Here is a 21,611-nt window from a genome sequence, read left to right on the forward strand (position 1 = left end):
TTTTTTTATGAAACAGATCAGCAATTATCAACCTGTGAGTCACATAATATTTTATGTTTTATGTAGGAAAATTAGCTTGTAAAACTATATAGTGTATTTCATTTTTTAGAAAGGAGAAATAGTTGGGGACTCGCTAAGTTTCAGTAAGAATGTATGGACTGAGTGAATGTAACGAATCTAAGTCTGATAGAATGTAGAGGTAGTCTACACTGCTATGATGCTATACAGTGCTCGCAACTGTTTTTCGTATTACTATTTGTGATTATAGAAGCAATCTGTAATCACAGGGGACTCACTAAATAACAATAACCTTCTCCATTAGTACAATGAGAGGTCACATAAGAATGGTTTTAGATCATGTGGTTAAATAAATTAGCAGATTCTTTGTGTGTATTCTCTGGGATACAGACATGCTATCACAATGAACATTTTGAAGATTTAAGGCAGAATCATTTAAAATGTTCCCAGACTTATGGAAAGATGAAAAAATAAATAAAAATCAGTGTATTGTCTGCTAAAAAGAATTCAATAGTACTTAATGTGACCAAGGTTGAGTACTGCTGGTTTAGAATCATTGCTGTTGAAACATTAGGAAAAATCCACATAAAATTGCAGTTGTTATACATATATAAAGTGTAAGTTTCAAAAATATCAAAAATAATGTCCCACATCTTGAGCAAGAATTGAAACGAATCCTATAACTTACATTTTGCTTGTGTTATTGTCTCTTCTAAGTTGGCTTTAATGTAGTAGAAGCTGTAGGATGGTAAGACCAAGGCAAGACTGTAACAAAAATATTAAAAGATCAATATATGAACTCAATTCCAAGGAATCTACAACATAATGACAAATATTACAATAAAGTGGTACAATTGGTACACAAGGACACAATAATGCAGGTAGTATCTTGCAAATATCAGCCATATTTTTTAATAAAAAGAAAAAAACACCACCATATTGCACCTTCGCTCAAGCCCTTGTCAAATTTGCAAAAGGATGTGGTGTGATAACTGAAGTAGAACAGCTGTGTATTCAACATAAAACCAGGGCAATCAAACAATATATGGATATGAAGAAAAGATCCCTGTTGTGTCCAAAAAGTTATCAACATACACACGTGGTTATAAACAAAATAAAAAATATTCAAGCATGTAAAAAAAAAATCAGATTATGTTAGTTTCTCTTTGTGTAAGTAGTTCACATTAAATTTTTTTTAAAGAATAAGAAGCTGCCAGGGCACTTTTACTGTTGTCACATTAAAACATTAAAACAAAAGTATTGATAGATAATACACTCAGATGTGCTGTTCTAATAAGAGAATGGTATTATTTCCAAATCTTCTGTTATCCTCATGTTAAATTTCCACATTTAATTATATATGTGCATACCACACTAACAGGGTTATTTACTACAGTGAAAATGTAAACTGATTTCAAAATGAATTTACGGTCAAAATAGATTAACTAGAAACGTTAAGTCAGCAATGCCTTCAGTTTGGCTACTCTGGCCTTGTGTTTGAATTAAACTTGAGTAAAAAACACTGATAATGTAGTGTGTATAGAATAAAGGAACCTGCAATAATTACATTTTCTGTCTGTACATTTATTTAGTTTTATAGACTTAAAAATATATGGACTTGGGGGCGGGGCCGGGCCGCCTGGCTGGACGGTCGCAGGCAAAAGGAGCTCCTGCTACAGAACTCCAAAAACGATTAAAAAGCGATTTCTTCCACCAGCAAAACCGACCGACAGCGACACTGCCCAAAGCAGAAGGCCGGCTGAAACCAGGGTGAGGCTGGCTTATCAAGCTGCAGTCCCCTGGCGGAGAAAACTTCGTGGTCGCATTTGGGGCCTTCTCCGGCGGTGAGTGGGGCGGACGGCCGCCGCCCCACTATCCTGCGATACAGCGCCTAGTCTGGGACATGAACCTGGGCGGCCCCAGCCCTGTTTCCCCCCCCCATGGACCGGGGGGGGTGATCCCAGTCCCCACCCGGAGATCTGACCACTGGAGCTCAAAGGTGCCGCAACCAAACTCGAGAGCCCGACTGCATCACCTAAGATGGCGGCTGCCGCGTGCGCCGGAGTCCTCAGAGGGGCCTACCTTTCGGCGGAGTTCAAAACACTCGGCGAGACTGCTAAGCAGGGGCGCATGGGATCAGAGGAGCTGGTGGCTCTACCTCACCGCTGCCCAACAGGCAATCTCAAAACTGCACACGCCACGAAACAAGTGAGCAGCAGCGGAGGCCTAAACGGAAGCCTACCTCGAGTCATACATGCCGCCGCTTACCGCACGACCTACAGCAAGGACCTCCAACCCTGCAACAGCCCGGGAAGACGACGGAGAATCGAACTGCCCTTCGACCGGCACAGAACGGCGACACAAACACTGCAGCCGAAACAAAGAGCCAGAAAGCAGCCATACCCCGGCTTGAAGACCCACCTCAACAACTGCCATCATGCCCAGAGATCCACTGCATCGAACCCCCGCCGCAAGACTCTAACAACTGGCCATAGTGTGACCTGCTGGCGACGAGAAATGGATGACCACAGGACTCTGGGCACAAGGCTAAGCCCGCTAATAAGCACGCATATTCTGCAGCCGGTGGACTTTCTCTGGGTGGTAATACCCTTATGTATCCTGTGATTATGGTCTCCTGCAAGGCTAAGTCCCAATGCATTTGTGTATAATCTGTTACAAGTTAGAATAGGTAACTGTCAAGATTAAGTTTAGCGCAACATGTAATCACACACACTATGCCTAGTCAGACTAGAAATGGGTTGCTAAAAAGTTTAACGTGTAATCAATCAGACAGCTCTGGTCATACAATGTTAATATCTGCCACGTTGATCCACATTTCAGCGTGGCCATATGCTCGCCTGGTTTAATTTGATACACATAAGATTGTACATGATATGATTCATCTTGTGACGACCCATAGATAACGCATCCCTGCCTGCATTATTTAAGATTGTATAAGCTGTCCCAAGCGGTAAACCCCCTGTAGGCAACACGATTCTCTTTAAATGCAACTGAGCCAGTTCCTGCTACCAGCAGCACAAGGAAAATCAATGGGGGCATAGACCCACAAATCTACTTGAAGCAACAGGTAGTACAGGGAAAGGGGAGTTTAACTCAGGGCCATAGGGCACTGACCTAACTTAAAGAAATCCTTCCTGCAACAACTAAACGACCTTGCTATCATAGTTAATTGTACTTGTATGCAGCCTAGCAAGCCTACCCCAATCTCACTATTGTCACTCTTAAAAATGTTTTCCAAGCCTGATGACCTAACCATGCCAAGCATACTCAATGTAATTTAAATGAAGGTCCCTACGGAGCAGTTGTTCATTTATAAATATAAAAATTGTGCATGTATTATTGATAACCCCACTGTTATGTATTCTTTGAAAATGCAAGAGGATTGCCGTCGGAGTACCTCGCGCAAGTATGTTACCTTGTTATGCACTACTAAAATAAAGAATTTAAAAAAAAAAAAATATATGGACTTTATTTACTAAAGTGAGAATTCAATGTGAATTTTAAATGTAAGGTCAAAATATCTGAACAGCAAAAAATCTCCAAATTAGCTATGCTTCCAGTTGAGCTGTTCTGGTCTTAAATTTAAAATTATTTTTGAATTCACTTTGAATTCTCACTTTGCTAAAAAAACAAAACATTTATGTCATAGATCCAAATACTCTCTCCATTAAGAATGCTGTACAAAAAATATGTCTAAAACTTAAGCAAGCAACTTTAAAAAATGGGTTATTCACAGACAAAATTAAATATGCACTGCTTGTAAAAACTGGAAAAACATCCAATATTAAACAAAAAAAAATAAGAATGATGAGCCTGATACAAATTATATATTTAGTAAATAAAAAAAAAAACACAATATAACATTTCTAAACAGAACTCCAAACCCTAGCTATTAGTTCACCTTTTTAATTCATAAAACTACAATGACGTAAACCTGAACAGGTCTAGGTAGAGCAAAGCTAAACCGGGGAAAGATGTGATCAGGAATAAAATATTGTATTACACATTTGAGCAGCCACATGCAAATATGTGGGGTACTCCAAGTGTCACCCAGTCTGGAGAGGCATTGCTCCACGTGAAAAAACAATAGTAGAAAAGACAGAGCACAAGTGAATCTATTGTTAAGCAGATTTATTGGACAATAAAAATGCTTCTGCTCGTCTACCCATAATAAAGGATCTATAGTGCCAAAAATGTTTTATTGCTTAATAAATCTGATTAAGGGCGGATTCACTTGTGCCCAGTTTTCTCTACAATTATCAGTGAAAACAGCCATGAAATTACTGATATATTCAACCCTTATTGGAGTTTGAAAAAGAAAAATGAAATGTGACAAGAATGGGAAATGTTACCTTATTATCAACTGTGGTTACTCTAGGTGAACCAATACCAATTTAATTTTAGCTTACTTATATTGCTAGAATTGTGTCTCTGTGATTGTGGCCAACGAAGAAATAAAAAAAATAAAAAATCTGTCTTCCACTGCCCTCTAAATAAACATTTTTCGCAGTATATCTTTATAGAACATAATGAATACATCTGTAAAATAACAGGGTGGATTTGAAACATAGAGGGCATCTGTAATTGAGTAAATAAACATTGCTATCTGCTTATTAAATGTGTCACCAATACTGAAATATTTTTATCCCCTAGTTAAATAACTGATGCTGAAATCTGATCATTGCTTGCTGAAACAGTAAATGTATAATCTTATTTAAATATTTACAGCATAAATAAGATATGAACATATTGTGTACTGTCAAATGCTGTAAAATATAAGCGTGAGAGTACTTTTTTACTGGAACACTCTAAATGAAGTCATTAAATTATGGCTCAAACACACATATGCAATTAACTAGAAGACAAAGGTCTGACCTGGAGAAAAAACTCTGGAAGTTTGCAAATTAGAGCTTGATTCAGAAGCTATTGAGAAATGTCAGGCTACATCTGTTCTGAGTCAAACATCTCATATGTTTCTAGGTACATTAAGTTTCTTCCCCTCTGCGCACAGGTGGAGCCATTTAAGTTAACAAAACCTAAGAATGAAAAGTTGTACTAGAAGCAGAAAAAAATCGTATTGCCCTTAATAAACCATCCAAACATTTTCATTACTTAAGGTATGTTTTTATGGCTTCAAAATTAAGTTTTTCAAAAAAAATGTTTTCTTGTCATATTAGACTCCTTAATTTAAATGCAAAACTACACATTGTTCTTGACCATATGCATTCTATTGTGGCCACAGTCTATTAAATTGTGGATACATTTTTGTGGATATACATAGTTTGGCACATTTGTCTATATAACATTTGGGAATATTGGTTCATAAACTAATCTCTACCCAGAAGAATAATTTGGAGGTTGCTTTCTACTGAGGGAAATCGACTAGTACATTAGATAATTATTTTTCATAGCAAAATTAATAAAAAAAAGTTAATGATCGATAACTAACATTTCTGAATGCAGTCTGTTATAAATAGGTTTGAGAATTCACCTATACATTTTATTTTTAACTGAATATCACAACTCAAACTGTGTATGTTGATGCCTCTGTACTAGCTTTTCACATGCCTTATTTCTTTCGAATTCTTTCTCACACTATCATGACTTCCTTGTTTATTTTCCCATTCCATCACAGTTATAAGGAATTGAAATATATATATCTGGAAATATTCAGCATACATTTGATAATAAATGCACATTAAGATGTTTGGCTTCACTGCCTGTGTGTTGTATTGGGTTACATTAATTTTATCCCTAGATTCTTCTTCGAATGCAGCCAACTATTACATCATCCATAACCATATAATTACAAGTACAATTCAACCATCCTCTGCTCTTTGCTTCGTTAAAGTCACAAACTATTGATGTAGCACTTAAACTGTTACAATTGATATAACCAAAACCTCAAAAATGAATGGTCATTTTAAGTAGATAACATATTTTGTGTATTGACCTACATGAATTCAAACTGAATAAAGGAAATGTCACAATGTGACAATTGCTTGACTCAATTGGAATCTTAAATAGTTGTGACTCATGAATACATAAACCACAAGTAATTTCCTTGGTAGAACATGTCTGGTCCATTCGAGACATCTATAGAGTCACTGATTAGTACTCACTGTAAACAAGGTTCTTAGAATATTGTCAGAGTTATTTACTAATGTGAGAATTCAAAGTAAATTCAAAGTGAATTTCAAAATCAAAGCAAAAATTTCTGAACTGGACACATTCTCCTAGCTCAGTTGTTTTGTCTATAAATATATCATTCAGCTTGAATTTTCACATCAATGAATAACTTTGTAAATGTCCTGAAGCAAGTGTAGCTTGATATTATTAGAATATGTGAAATTTAATATAAAAAAATAAAGCTCTAACTACCTGTAATCTGTTCCATTCACTGGACCCCATCTGTACGTTCTATTTCCTTTGTCAATATATCTCTGAAAAATAAGATTTTGACATCATCAATTACATTTTTTAAGAATTATAATATAAATGTAATATTTTTTGGGTAACCATATTTATTTTGATAACTTTTGTTTCTGCACTAGTTATGTGTTGTTTCCTTTAAAATCAGTTAGCTGAAGATGAATATATTTATTAAAACAATGGATAGTTTTAGTACAGTAAATAATAAAAATAATATTTTTTAATTAAGAAATGTATTACCTCATCTTGAGATTTGACTAGTGTTTTGAACTGAAGTTCCCCAATTTCTCCATCGATCATCTTGTTACGTATCTACAAAATCAAGAAATGCAACATTCTAAAGCATACGTTTATAACTTTTGCAAAATCATACCTTTAGCCACTTAATGACAGAGGCAAATTGCAAGTTCTGATCAAAACAAAACCTACAATTTGAGCTATATGTCTGTTCAACCATAATTTACCTCTTCCTTGTTAACCCCTTAGGGACTGAGCCAAATGTACACATTGTGATCAAAACAAAACGTTAAAAAAAACTTGAATTTGCGCTATATGTCTGTTCAGGCGTAATTCACCTCTTTCATATTATGTGCACCCACACTTATTATATATTATTTTATTCAGGGGAAACAGGGCTTTCATTTAACATCAAATATTTAGGTATGAAACTTAATTTAATTTGAATAAAATATAAGAAAAATGGGAGAAAATAAGAATTTAAAAAAATGTTTAGTTCTATGTTACATTTTGTGATAATACTGTTTGCTTTTACTGCAATAAAAGACCCATATTTGTATTCAGCGATGTCTCGAGTGTAAAACAGTACCCCCTGTGTACAGGTTTTATGGTGTTTTGGGAAGTTACAGGGTCAAATATAGCATGTTACATTTTTCATTTTTTTTTCACATTGAAATTCGTCAGATTGGTTACGTTGCCTTTGAGACCGTATGGTAGCCCAGGAATGAGAATTACCCCCATGATGGCATACCATTTGCAAAAGTAGACAACCCAAAGTATTGCAAATGGGGTATGTCCAGTCTTTTTCAGTAGCCACTTGGTCACAAAGAGTGGTCAAATTTAGTGTTAATATTTGTTTGTGTGTGAAAAAGGCAAAAAACGAATTTGAACGCCAATTTTGGACAGTGTTTGTGACTAAGTGGCTACTAAAAAAGACTGGACATGCCCCATTTGCAATACCTTGGGTTGTCGACTATTGCAAATGGTATGCCATCGTGGGGGTAATTTTCATTCCAGGTCTACCATACGGTCTCAAAGGCAAAGTGGCTACTAAAAAAGACTGGACATACCTCATTTGCAATACCTTGGGTTGTCTACTATTGCAAATGGTATGCCATTGTGGGGGTAATTTTCATTCCTGGGCTACCATACGGTCTCAAAGGCAACGTAACCAATCTGGTGAATTTCAATGTGAAAAAACTGAAACGCAAGCCTTATATTTGACTCTGTATCTTTTGAAAACACCATAAAACCTTTAAAACCTGTATATGAGGTGTACTGTTGTACTCGGGAGACTTCACTGAACACAAATATTAGTGTTTCAAAACAGTAAAACGTATCACAACAATTATATCGTCTGTGTAAGTGCCATTTGTGTGTGAAAAATGCAAATAATTTCACTTTCACTGACGATATCATCGTTGTAATACATTTTACTGTTTTGAAAAACTAATATTCGTGTTCAGCAAAGTTTTCCGAGTAAAACAGTACCCCCTCATGAACAGGTTTTATGGTGTTTTGGAAAGTTACAGGGTTAAATATAGTGCTAGCAAATTAAATTCCCTGGATCTTCGGCCTGGGTTGTCAGGTATATATATTTAATCAATATTATTGTACGTATATTTTGATATATATATATATATATATATATATATTAAAATGCACTTAAACAGTGTATGTGTATGTATGTATATGTGTATATATATACTTAGATCATATATATATATATATATATATAATATAACACATGACCCAGGGGGGCCAGAACTGCATCAGGTGGACTCCCTGGCATGGCAGGTGAGTCCCCCCACCAGTTAAGTGAATAGGACTGCTGGGACGTGCCGCCTGCCAGCATTAAGAACCGGGTCCCCAATGACGGCATAGCACGCCCGTCGTCCTTCAGGGGTTAAACTGTGAATGTTACAATACCGTAAGCTTTTACTGCAATAAAACACACATACTTTTTTTAGTGTTGTCTCATAAATACAATACCCCTCCCACCCCCATGTACAGGTTTTATGTTTTTTTTTTTAAAGTTACAGGGTCAAATTTACAGGGCTTTCCAAATTTTTTGTTTTTACACATTGAAACTTGCCAGATTGTTGCCTTTGAGACTGTATGGCAGCCTATGAAAGAAAATGACCCCCATCATGGTATACCATTTGCAAAAGTAGACAACCCAGGGTATGTCAAAATGGGTCATGTCCAGTCTTTTTTAGTAACTTAGTCACATACACTGACCAAAGCTTTTGTTCATGTCTGTTTTTTTCATTTTTCACAAATAAACTCCACTTTAACCAATGATATCATTATAGTACTGCTCTTACACACTCATATTTGTGTTCAGCAATGTTTCAGCAATGTATCATGAGTACAACAGCATTATGATGGGGTTAAACCTATCACCATGAGCACTTTTTGATTTAAAAATATTTGCATAACATTTACTTGATGAAATGGATGCATAGCTAATATAGAAACATATCGTAACGTGGCAATTTTATGTATAGATTGCTTTGCAGACAAACATAAAATTATGAAGATTTAAATGTTTTACTTACAGAGGCCTTTTTTTCACACAGTGTTGTAAATATTAGTATAAAAGCAGGTGTGATAAAATATATAAATACAATTGGTTTAATACCTTGCTTATAGTTACTTCTAAGGACCCTGAAGACATAACTAGTACTACAGCTTACTAAAAATTGCAACAAAATATTAAAAGAATGTCTGGACTTGGGCATAGTGTATATACAGTTAAATCGTATATTTCTCAAATAAAGGTATAACAAAGTGCGATAACAAACTTTTCAATCTCTGGACTGCTAATGTATTGCTAACAGTAAAATTGTAGAGTCCCTTTACTACTCCCCTGCCCTATTCCCAGACTGTAGAAAGGATATTACGCGTTGAAACCTCCTGTACTGTTTTAAAGCAGGAGTGAGCGTATACTTTCAGCAAATTGACTTGCCTTATATCAGTGATAAGTGGCTTCTTGCAGAGAAATGTGTTCTTCTACAGGGTGGTACTCATAACTAGAGTATAAATGAGTGTGTGAGACTATACTGCAAAATACATGAAAGTCAAAAATGCTTACTTCATTTGAGTATCGAAGGGGTAAGGAAAAAAACAACACAAATAAATAAATCTTTCTATGTCCATAGTATTTTTTATAATAGATCCAATCTCGTAAGTGTCTTACCTCAACTTTTTGCTCATTTTCCAGTTCTGCATCCAGAAAATCTAGTGTTACTGGCTCCTGAGATTTGGGGTTCTGTGGGAGAAATATACTGTATAACACCATGCTCCGAACAAAATTTTGACTACCAAATACTATCTGGAAACTACACTATGAAAAATTAAATGACTTACCGCTTTGGATTTGCTGCGCTATGAAACAATAACCATGTAACATCAACATTATACCAAAGTACTGCAGCAGACAAATTAATAACTACTTCAAATTTAGCATATGTTCTCTTGTCATTTGTCCAAATGTGTTTTTTCTGACTGAATAATTAAAATATTCACACAGAAAATAAAAAATACAAATGTTGATAAGCTAGAAGATCGTGTCAAACCCTTCTCCAAATGTATCACTTTTCAAATGCATTATGTAAGTTAGGAATTTAAACAAAATTGTCATACATAAACATCTAAAAGATCTAACAAATATTTCTGGAAACATACTCACATTTGAAAGAGCAGTTAAAATGAAAAAAGAGTAACTTGAAATAGCAGTAAAACCATGAAAATTCTGCATTTATTCTAGATTGATAGAGCATGCAACATTACATTTTTCTACACTTGAATCAAGCTTGAAGAGTTTTAATCCTGAGTTTTAATGAATGTGAACTGAATTCTTTACATAAAGCAGCAATACTTCTCAGGACAGTTCTGCCATGCTGTCATTTCAAATTGTTTTGAAAAATATGCATCCAGCCATAAATAGTGTATTTGCCAGGTATACAATACAAAACTGCAAAATGTAAAACCTGCAAATCTAAACATAAGTTAAAAGCACATGGAACATAAAATTAAGAGCTATATCGGCATTTATCATTAACTTGTATACATTGTTGGATGGAAGGTGGTAAGTTGCAGAAGTTTTAATACTGAATCTACTTATGCTGTCTGTGGTACGCTGCTGTTCAGTGCAATATATCAGTTGACAGTGTATCCAGCGTACAGTAGGCTCAGAGCATACACAATTTCTAGTGTCAACTGGGATTTGATCAAAAGAAGAAACCCATTATAGTAGACATTTTCTGCCTCTTTATTTAATTGTTTCCTTGGGGAAAAAAATAGAAACTTAGAAAATATTCTAACTATTAACTGTGTGTAATATGGGACATTTCCAAATTCCCTCCACCAAAAATATAACATTTTACATTTTTTTGTTCAAAAGAGAACTATTTTAACGTAAGACCTTTCATGCCATATCCCATTTCTAAAGCTTTGCTAATTCGTCAAATAAATATATTGTATTCAAAATTATTTAATACTGAACAGTTAAAATAAAATATAGAACATAATTGTGTTGTAGTCACCAATAATTGTTTACTTGTTCTTCGACAATAAGTGTTGCTGTACACTGAGTAATGATTGGTTCAGTTACTTGCTAAATATTTTTAAAATTTACACTTGTTTGTAGATAAATAATATAACTACTGTACATTTGACTGCATATTTGTAAAAAATAAATAAAAAAATCCAACATATTTTGTGTAATTTCAGTTTAACAACTATTTGATGAGTCTAATATTTGATTTTTTTTAGTTTTTAAGTAGCATACGGTCCATTGCTTTTAATTAGATTAAAAGGCCACAAATACAATAACTACAGTCTATTAATTCACACACATACAGGGAAAATGTATGCAAGATATTATATGAATTATCACTATTTGAGCTAGTGTGAATGTTATTCATTTAGATATAGAGTCTGATATAGTGCCATAGCTGAAATACAAGATCGTTGTGAGAAATTACCCCTGAGGAAAAGAAAATGTCAGTATTTTTGTTTTAGTCGGCCTTGATATAGTGAATTTGCACATAATAAGAGCTCCCCAGCCAAGCCAGATACAATGTTTGCAATAATAGAAGGTTGTTATTCAATTTATACAGGTGATGGTGATGTAATTACTTTACACTATTTGTGTATAATGTTTACTCAAACCATTTATTACTGCTTTAATAAAAATATTGGCAAGTCCAAGAAACATACAAGAACCCTTCTGTAATTTTTGGGCCCATACATGTCATAATGTGCATCCAAATTAGTGGGTGTTAGTGGGCTCTAGGTCAGCAGCTGTAATTTACAGCTAGAGATGAGAGAGAGGAAGTATAATTTAATAGTAATAATAATAGTGACATGTGTGTTATGGAAAATATTTGCATCGATTGGTTCTGAAGACTTTATCATAATTTATGAATGTATTTTATATAACATGATATTTAACTATGTTTTAATATATGTCAATGTTTTCAGCAGAAACTGGAGTATCAGATGTTATTGGCCATATTTTAATATGTTTGTAAAAGTTTTTTACATGATTCATATTTTTAAAATATTTTAATGTTTTAATATGCTGATTTTTTTTCACATACATATATATATATATATATATATCTCCCATATAAAATTATTTTTTTTTAACAATATTGAATATATATTTTTATATTGTGCAAAAAAATATTTTAAAAGTTTATCCAAATCAATTAAATAGCTTTTCCAAAAATATTAAATCACTTTAAAAATTAAACAAAAATATTAAATCATTTAACAAATGTATCCAAATATATTCAATTGGGGCAATTGTCTGTCCTTTTGCCTCTCCAGCTCCAGTGAAATGTAATGACACAAATAGAAACACATTATTTCAAATTGAAGAAAGAAGATCCAGGCACTCCAATTCTTAAAAGACAAATTTATTTGGAACATGACCCAAAGTATGGTGGAAACATTGCTGGTTTCACTTTGTTCCAAATAAATGTGCCTTTTGAGCATTGGAGTGCCTGAACCTTATTTCTTCAATTAGAATTGAACTGTTTGGGGTTGGTGCTAGCCCCTGGCCTGGTTGCACCTAACTTTTGCGCATAGCAAATGAGTGCAGCTCCTTTTGTACTTTGTTGTTATACACATAGAAACACATTTACACACATTTTTAAAGCTCTATTTCAGGCTGCAGTCACAGCTTCACCCTGGCCATGACTTTCACCATTAAATTAGTTGTTCTTGCCTTGTCTGATATACAGTGTTCCAGAGTTAAAAAAATAAAACGGTCTCTAAAGCTATCGATCTATCTATCTATTTATCTCTCTCTAAATATATATCTATATGCAGGTCTTTAGCTCACAAATATAGTATAGATATAATAGAAATAAATTACTTGTATAAGTTGTCGTATCCTTTTCTACTTAATAGAAATGAAAATGAATGCACAAATATAAAAAAGAACATAACATAACAAAAATGTGAAAAGGCAGGTTCTTACATGCAACAGAATAGAATAGCAGGATCATACCCAAGCATCATGCATGAGGCCATTGCCAATGAAGAAAAGACATGTTCCATTCCCACCAAACCAAAAAGATAGAAAGAAAAGAAAATGGTATCATAAGCAATAACAGATCATCCAAATGTACAAAGAAAACAACACTCAGAAAAAATAAATCATAAATAAAATCAGGAGATTTTTTTTCCCTTCTTTTAAAAATAGCAGGGAAAAATCACTACATCCAGCTGAGGAAGCCTGCAAGGCGAAACGCGTTCTGGAGAGACTGTGAGACTATTGGACTTTTGGATTTTATGCCAATTTAATATTGTTTTTTATGTATATATATATATATATATATATATATATATATATATATATATACATTTATTGTTATAATAAAGTTACTATACTTTTATATTATACATTATTGGCATTTTTCCCTGCTATTTTTTAAAAGAAGGTGTGTGGTCCTTAACCACACAGGCGTTTGGATTAGAGACGATCTGCATGACTCTAATTTTGTGAGTATTTTATCTTTAATTTATCTCACATTAAAGAATTACGATATTGCACCATATACGTTTTTCTCCACCTTTATAGGAAAATAAGGATATCTATAAACAAGAAGAGTGAGGGTCGCCTTTACGGACCCCAAGAATGCTGATATTGAGCTATTCCATATTAGCTCCAAAGATTGTGAGTGGGAAATTTTCCCTTCTTAACTTTTCACTACGGATTATATTACTCTATGTTTGGTCTGTTTGTTTTTTATATCTTATAGAAATCATATCCTAGTGTGTATATAAAGACATAAGGAAAATCTAAGGTATTATCACTGAAATTTCAGTCTCCTACCACTTCCACTATTTTAATATAGCGCTTCACCTACAAGGTTTTTGGGTCTCTATTCAGTAAGATAAGAACTAGGTGTGATAGCAGCTTTTATTGTTATTTATGACATATGTTCACTGTTTTGGGATTTTTTTTGCGCTGGTACAGCCCCTTTCTTTTTCTTCTTAATTATGCAAATGCTTATAATATTTAAGCCTTGTAATTCTAAGCATTAAAAGAAGCTTGCAGGAAATAAAAATGTAATTCCATAAATAAATTATATATATTTTTAAATCGTAAATAGGTGGCAGCTCTACAAAGCACGCCATTCTTGTTCAACCTGCAAACCATGCCAGGGCAAATAAACAATGCCAGTCTTACAGTGAAAGCATGTAATGTCTGTACAAATAACTGACAAACTTTCACCTAGCCAGAAATATGTATAGCAGATATTAATGAAGCCTTTAAAGCTTGTAGAATTTGCAGACTGCCAGCTTGTCTGGGTTTATTAAGCTCTTTACTGAATAAGCTACACTGCATGCTTTAGGAAGATAGTTTATTGTTGTATACAGCTTCTTAAGTTAGTTTTCCAGCTGGCCATACAATATTGATTCGTTTTAACACCAGCTCATGGACATTCACCGTTACCTGGACATCAGGCCTTTGCTTTCTCAAATTTACCATGGGGATACCTACACCTACAGGCTGAAGTAGCAAAGAGATATGATTTTATATCATTCCATTAAGCTACACATTTATGTACATATCATTCCTTGGGTTGAGATCATAATTTCTCCAGTGAGAATATGGAAACAAGTATGGTTTCTCACTAAAGTGAGACTCAAAGTTAATTTAACATTTAAAGGAATACTATAGGGTCAGAAACACAAACATGTATTCCTCATCCTTTAGTATTAAAAACACTATATAGCCCCAAGGACCTTCCCTTTCCCCTTAAATATAGCAAAATCTTATATTTATTCCAATCTGCTGGTGCAGGCTCTGAACTGCCTCTTTGGCTGACATCATTAGAAGTGATGATCTTCCAATACAATGCTTTCCCACAGGTCATCACTTCTGATTATGTCAGCCAAGGAGGCAGGCTGGCAGGGGGAGGATGGGACCAAATGCTGCCCTGGCCAATTAGCATCTCCTCTTAGAGATTCATTGTATCAATGCATCTATGTGAGGTAAGTTCAGTGCCTCCATGCAGAGGTTAAAAACTCTGAATGTCAGTGCTGCACAGTGCAGCACTGCCCAAGGAAGCACCTCTAGTAGTCATCTAAGGAACGTTCGCTAAAGGTGTCCGTAGCTGTAATGTAAGCACTATCTTTTCTCTGAGAAGACAGTGTTTGCTACAAAAAAACCTGAAGGGACTGACTATACTCACCAGAACAAATACATTAATCTGTAGTTGTACTGATCGCTATAGTGTCCCTTTGAGGACAAAATAGCCAAACTGGAAATGTTCTCTAACTCAGTCATGCTTCTATTCCCATTACCTTGGCTTTGAATTTAAAATTCACTTTAAATATACTTGGAACTCTCACTTTAGTGAATACCCCTGGTAATATAAGAGTGTAAAGAGAAGCTATGTTGCAAATCAGCAATTATGGATCAGTTAACTTTGTGTTTATGTCCATAGTACATGGAAAAAGAACAGATTAGCAAAAAGTTTTATAAATATGAGATTACATTTGGCACAAGATACTAGGATGGCTTACACAGTGTAAAAACATTAAGGACTTTTAAATTCATGGATTTCAGTAAAAACTTGATTCAGACCTTCCACTATTGTTCTATTGGTTAAATGAGCAATTGGGCATGTATAGCAAGTTGCAGTAATTTCCTGAAATTGCTAACTTATTTGAATACCTGAAAAGATGTTTCTCCTAGTGTGTAGCATGTATCACCGTACATCACCATACCTTAAAGGCAATACTGCATAATACATTTTAATGTAAATCTCTAACAGTAAAGCAAGGACAAATTATTATCTATAACTAATCTGCTATTTGGTTTAACTCACATTTTCAATTATCTTCTATTGGTTTTTAAGGTACCATCTTAGATTTAGAATTAATTGATTTACAATATAACACACCCATTGTCTTTAATTAACAATAAAACTATATCATATTCATAATAAAAAATAAATATATTGACAAATCTACAGAAATATTTTATGTTGTGTGACATAAATGACAACGCATATTAAGCTTAACACCCAAACATACTGAAGAGGTTGTAATTTCACAAAATATGCTATGTATTTTTTTATGTAAAGCATTTAGGTTGGTTTGATATTATTTTTTAAACTATATTTTTGCACTCATAAGCACTATATAAGCTATCTTTTTTTTGTACTTTTAAACTCCAAATTCTAATTTTGTAAAATAAAATACAAATAAGATTTTCTAGTATAACCTTTTTTTCATAATTGCCAAGCAATGCACACAGAGTGTGTTTTAAATTGTCTTTTAAGTACACTCTATACCTTTGGTTGAAGATTTGGATGAAGTAGTACATAACCATTTGGATCAAGTGCAAAATAATATCCGTTGGGGCACAGCTGAAATAAATGGGAAAAAATATATATTTTTTTGGTATTACTAATAGTAAATACATTAGAATAGTAAACAGATGCATATACAATTGAAATGATCAGAGAGAAGAAACACTAGGAAATATAGAACAGAATTCGTAGATTTGAGTCTTACAAATGTGTATGTAACTAACCAAAACTAAAAAAGAAAACTACAAAACTAACCCTTACAGTGATTATAAGTGACAGAGAGTCTTAGTGGTCAAGTGCAGACATTATTTAACCCGTTTACCACTAAACTATTCAGTGCTGACTGATCCAAAGAGATTGGAAGTTAATCTAGTCATTGTTTCTATTCCTGCTAATACCCCAAATACCCCATTTTAAATGAATAGACATTTAACCTCTCCATCATTTTAAATACATTTAAGAAAGTACCTAAATCAGTCTGTCACGCACAGTAAATGTCAGTAATGGAAAGACATGTGGGTAAGAATACTGATTGCCCTCTCCTCTCAGAATGCCCCAACCACCTCCCTCTCTTAAAATAACCCTTTGACCCTTGTTTACATCAATACTCTTTCTTAAACACAATTGAGGTTGGTTTTAAAAGTGACAGTACTACAATGCATTATCCAGTAAATACTGTAGAATTGCTTACTGGTGTGAGAAGTGCTTAGGGGTGCACTTATAATTTATGGTCATATAAAATATACTGTACTCAACTATTGGAGTGTTTTTTTTGGAAGGTGGGTGGGGAGGGGGGGTTTGGACCTGGATCCACTTTGCTAAGTTACACTGCAATGAGAGCTGTGTATCTCTTTCTGCTTGCTCACTATGACTGTTATAGGGTCCAGTGATCCACTCCTGTTTTTCTTGGATATTGATCATACTCTATTATTTACTGTAAACATTGAACATGTGGATAAAGACAAATTATAAAAAAAAGCAAAACAATTTAAACTGTACTTAACTCCAAATCATGTATGTGTCAAATGTGTTATTGCCCCATGGTGGTATTTAAAAAGAAATGTCATACAAGAAAACGCACACTTGGGGATTTCTTTCAAGGTTCAATGTGCCTTATTTAAATTATGTATTTAAAACATAAACTAAATAAATACAATATTTATTTGCTTATATTTCATAATTTAGTATCAGTTTTTCAATAAATCCAGAAATAATAGTTTTAAAAATCATGTACCATTAGGTGCTTTTTGGATTTCCTTAGCATTGGTTACTAAATATAAACTTTATCTGAAGTTTTCTATATTACCCCTGTACTAATCATTACTATCACTTAAATACAAACAACTGGCGCTGAATGCAAACTTTTGAAATTAAATATTTTTCATATTTAAATCATTATTATTTATATCAACAAATTTAATGAACATCATAGATGCTTATATATCTTCTTGGATCCTGTAGCTTGATAGAACAGAGATTGATTCAAAAAAATCAAATGTAAAACAAAAAAGGGGAACCCCAAAATTACCGCTCACAAATGGAAAAAGCCAAGACAGATATACATTAAAGATGAGGCCATACTAAAATTGTAATGCACCACATTTGTGGCACTGAGAAATGGAAGAACACTGTCATTCAAGCTGTTGGGAAGACACTTTTAGCTATGTGAAAAATACTTGCAGCTGAAGGAGTTATATAGCAAACATATGAAAAAAATCTGATCTACTACACAATAAATCAATACAATTTACACCAGAAAATGAACTTACAGTAAAACGAGGTGTAAGTCTCTTGATATCTTTCAAAGAAACATCAACTCCCATGACTCCAAGTATCAGCTGGTTCTATGGAAAAATTATATATGACATTTTATCATAGTCAAAATAATATCTGGCATACATTTCTGGCAAAGTTAAGTCAAATTTGGTTCCTAAAACATTGGCTAGGCTATGGATACTCCGATGCACCTAAAGGCTTCAGGAACGCTGTACAATAGGTTCATAGTAATTAAGTAATTCGCAATGCACAAACTAATATACATCCTTTTTAAACAGCAAATTACCCTTCGCTTCAATTAAACATTTGAGTTTACTTTTGCTCCCAGGAAACCAATAAAGAATATAATGTGTGTGTGGCCAAGTTTACATTACATGGACTTTTGTCAGCAAGCCCAGAGTGAGATTTTCCTCAGAGAATAGGAAGTCTAATAAAACAAATGGTTTAATAATGACTCTAAGATTTATACTGTGGCGTGTTTAATAGCACCATCAATAACCACTGTATAGCATTCTAAAGTCATTGCTATGGATTCTGGTTAAAAAAAAAAAGATAGCTAGACAGACATCATTTGCCTAATTGCAGGCATGCTGTGTTTTTTTATTTTTATAATGGTCGTATTTTTTTAAACAGACTGTCATGCACAAATTGAAGTTGAAATATTTGTATTTTCCCTCTATTAAATCAAAACGCATAGATCATTGCTTGTGTAGCACACTTTAACAACAAGCATTGCAAAACGAATGCAAGTTTCTCTGCATTTCTATTTCTGCACATCCACATCACATTTACAATCAAAAACACTTTATTAATGTGATCATTTTAAAAATAGAATTGTATCTGTTTTATTCATGCAAAGTGGGTAAATGTGCAAGTCAATTTTTTTCTTTCTAGATAGATAGATTTTTTTAGTCAATGATAGATATATCCTGCACATTTAATTTGCATTTGATTTTTATTGAAAAGGGCACTCAATGCAATCACATGTTGGATATATGCCAGATTACATTTAGTCATATATATATATATATAAATAATATATAAAATAAATAATATAAATAAAAAATATATATTTATTTATTTTAATTATTTATTTATAGTTTTTATTTTAATTTAAAAATGTATACACACACACACACACACACACACACACACACATATATATATATATATATATATATATCATGATGAAAGTCTTTGATAGACTGAAACATTGATGTAATGTGACTGTATTCACAATAAATATTTTAACTTAGTTGAAATGTCCAGTGACCATCATATATATATATATATTAAAATGATAACATATATTTATATTAAAAATATTCATATATCATCTGCGGCACATCCTGTGAGATAATGTTTATTCCTATTAGTTCTCACAAGTAACAGTTGATGGTAAGTATATATATATATATATATATATATATATATATATATATATATATATATATATATATCACACTTTCTTCCTGTCCTTCCTAAATGAGATTATTCCCTCTTTGCTCCAAGACTGCTGCTATACATGATGGCATTATAGAAGTTGCTGTTCAGCTTTTAGTCTTCTACAGAAGAAGGTTGATGACTGAACAAACAAACTTATTAAAAAAAGCTCTTTCTGTGCCAGTAAAGTACTGCTTAGTGCTAAAGAACTGCCACATCATTTTATTTTTTTGTTATAAAGCTGGAAAAGTTATGAAAAAAAACCTTGTAGACTGAAATAGAATTGTAATTACCGTAAATATCCTTAAACAAAGAAATAACTAATATTTGGGAAAATATGGCAAAACAGCTTTATCTTTTTATTTACCATCAGCTGTTACTTGTGAGAACTAATCGGAATAAACATAATCTCACAGGATGTGCCGTAGATGACATATGAATATTTTTAATATAAATATATGTTATCATTTTAATAATGGTTTTACAGCTCTAAATGTTAAAAAGTACACATTGAGTTAGTAAGTTGATGGTAGTATCTGTTATATTAGTTATACAGACTAACTTTTACATTTACATTTGCACATACCGTATTTACTCGAATCTAATTTTAAAATAAAGTTTCCAAAATTTTTATGCACATTAGATTCATTAGCACATTAAATTCGAGGGGGACATTTTGAAATACCATCAATGTTACTATGGTATTTGGCAATAAACATTTTCATTGTAGCACAATATTGTATAGTTGTATCTTCTTAGTTGTATTAATGCGCATTACATTCGCCAGCAAAAACATTTTTCAGGTTCCAGGTTCCAAAAATTGAGGTGTGCATTAGATTCAGTGGCACATAAGATTCGAGTAAATACGGTATATATCAAATTATTTTGTCCTTCAATTGTAGATACACATTTTCCTGTATAATGGAAAACGGGTTTATTGTGTTAGCACTCATTTGCGCACATCTGTTGTATGATATCCTCTATCAAACCCTAAAAGCTCACAGTGAAATAAACCTTTTAAATAGTGTATATCTTTGGTAACTGTTAACTGTGCATTTCCAGGGATTTACATAGGAGCATGTGTGTACATTACTCAGAAAATCAATCACCATCAGTTTGTAATCTAAGAACATAATGGATCCCTATGGTTATAATTATTGACAAATATAAAAGCTGCATATTGCAGGTCAACCTGCAGGTTTGTGTGGTTTTTACTTTATTTAATCAGACTGGTCATTTATTTACTACTACTGTTTGAATATAAAGCATAATTCCAAACATTGGGGTAATGATTATTAAGTAGTACATTTTTTGTGCTCTGTTTCAGCATAACCACTCACAACTTCATACACTACATTTTTAGTTTAACAATCTATAGTGTAAAAAATGGAGATGAACCTATAAGGCTATTTATTTTACAATAAATGAAAAGATTAGGCAGAAACATCCCTCTTAAAGGAAAACTGTCACTTCTCTTGAATTAAAGGACCCCTAAAGTCACCCAAACTGTTTCATATAATTTAACTAGTCTGGGTGTAGTGGTCCTGTAGTGTAGCCCTTCCAGGTAAAACATTACCATTTTGCAGAAGGAGCAATGTTTACCTTCAAATGTTAAACACGCCTCTAGTGGCTGTCATACTGACAGCTCCTAGAGACGCTTCTGCTGTCACATGATGTTAAAGCTCATAACTAGTGACACTCGCATCAGGTTATGGGGGTTGGAGAGGCCAACTGTGTTGAGGGAGTCCCTGCACTGAAAATAGGTAAGTAAAACATTGCTTTTTATATATTTTTATGGCAAACAAGGGGATTGGTATTTCTAACACTATAGTGTTCCTT

General features: G+C 33.4%; 1 protein-coding gene across 6 annotated transcripts in view; it reads right to left on the bottom strand.

Annotated features, from left to right (window-relative positions):
• Positions 1 to 21,611, bottom strand: part of CACNA2D1 (calcium voltage-gated channel auxiliary subunit alpha2delta 1) — a 699,121-nt gene that overhangs the window by 77,144 nt on the left and 600,366 nt on the right. For 4 of the 6 annotated variants that reach the window (XM_063448181.1, XM_063448179.1, XM_063448178.1 and 1 more), the window contains 7 exons: positions 18,323 to 18,397; positions 16,536 to 16,610; positions 14,687 to 14,743; positions 9,911 to 9,982; positions 6,712 to 6,783; positions 6,421 to 6,482; positions 707 to 783 (listed from right to left, as the gene is read on the bottom strand). In XM_063448181.1, coding sequence (XP_063304251.1) covers positions 707 to 783; positions 6,421 to 6,482; positions 6,712 to 6,783; positions 9,911 to 9,982; positions 14,687 to 14,743; positions 16,536 to 16,610; positions 18,323 to 18,397 — 490 coding nt within the window. The remainder of the gene's footprint in view (positions 1 to 706; positions 784 to 6,420; positions 6,483 to 6,711; positions 6,784 to 9,910; positions 9,983 to 14,686; positions 14,744 to 16,535; positions 16,611 to 18,322; positions 18,398 to 21,611) is intronic. The other 2 variants (XM_063448183.1, XM_063448182.1) reach the window with 1 other exon arrangement.

Source organism: Pelobates fuscus, chromosome 3 (assembly GCF_036172605.1).
Source record: "Pelobates fuscus isolate aPelFus1 chromosome 3, aPelFus1.pri, whole genome shotgun sequence".
In the NCBI taxonomy this organism is placed as follows: domain Eukaryota; kingdom Metazoa; phylum Chordata; class Amphibia; order Anura; family Pelobatidae; genus Pelobates; species Pelobates fuscus.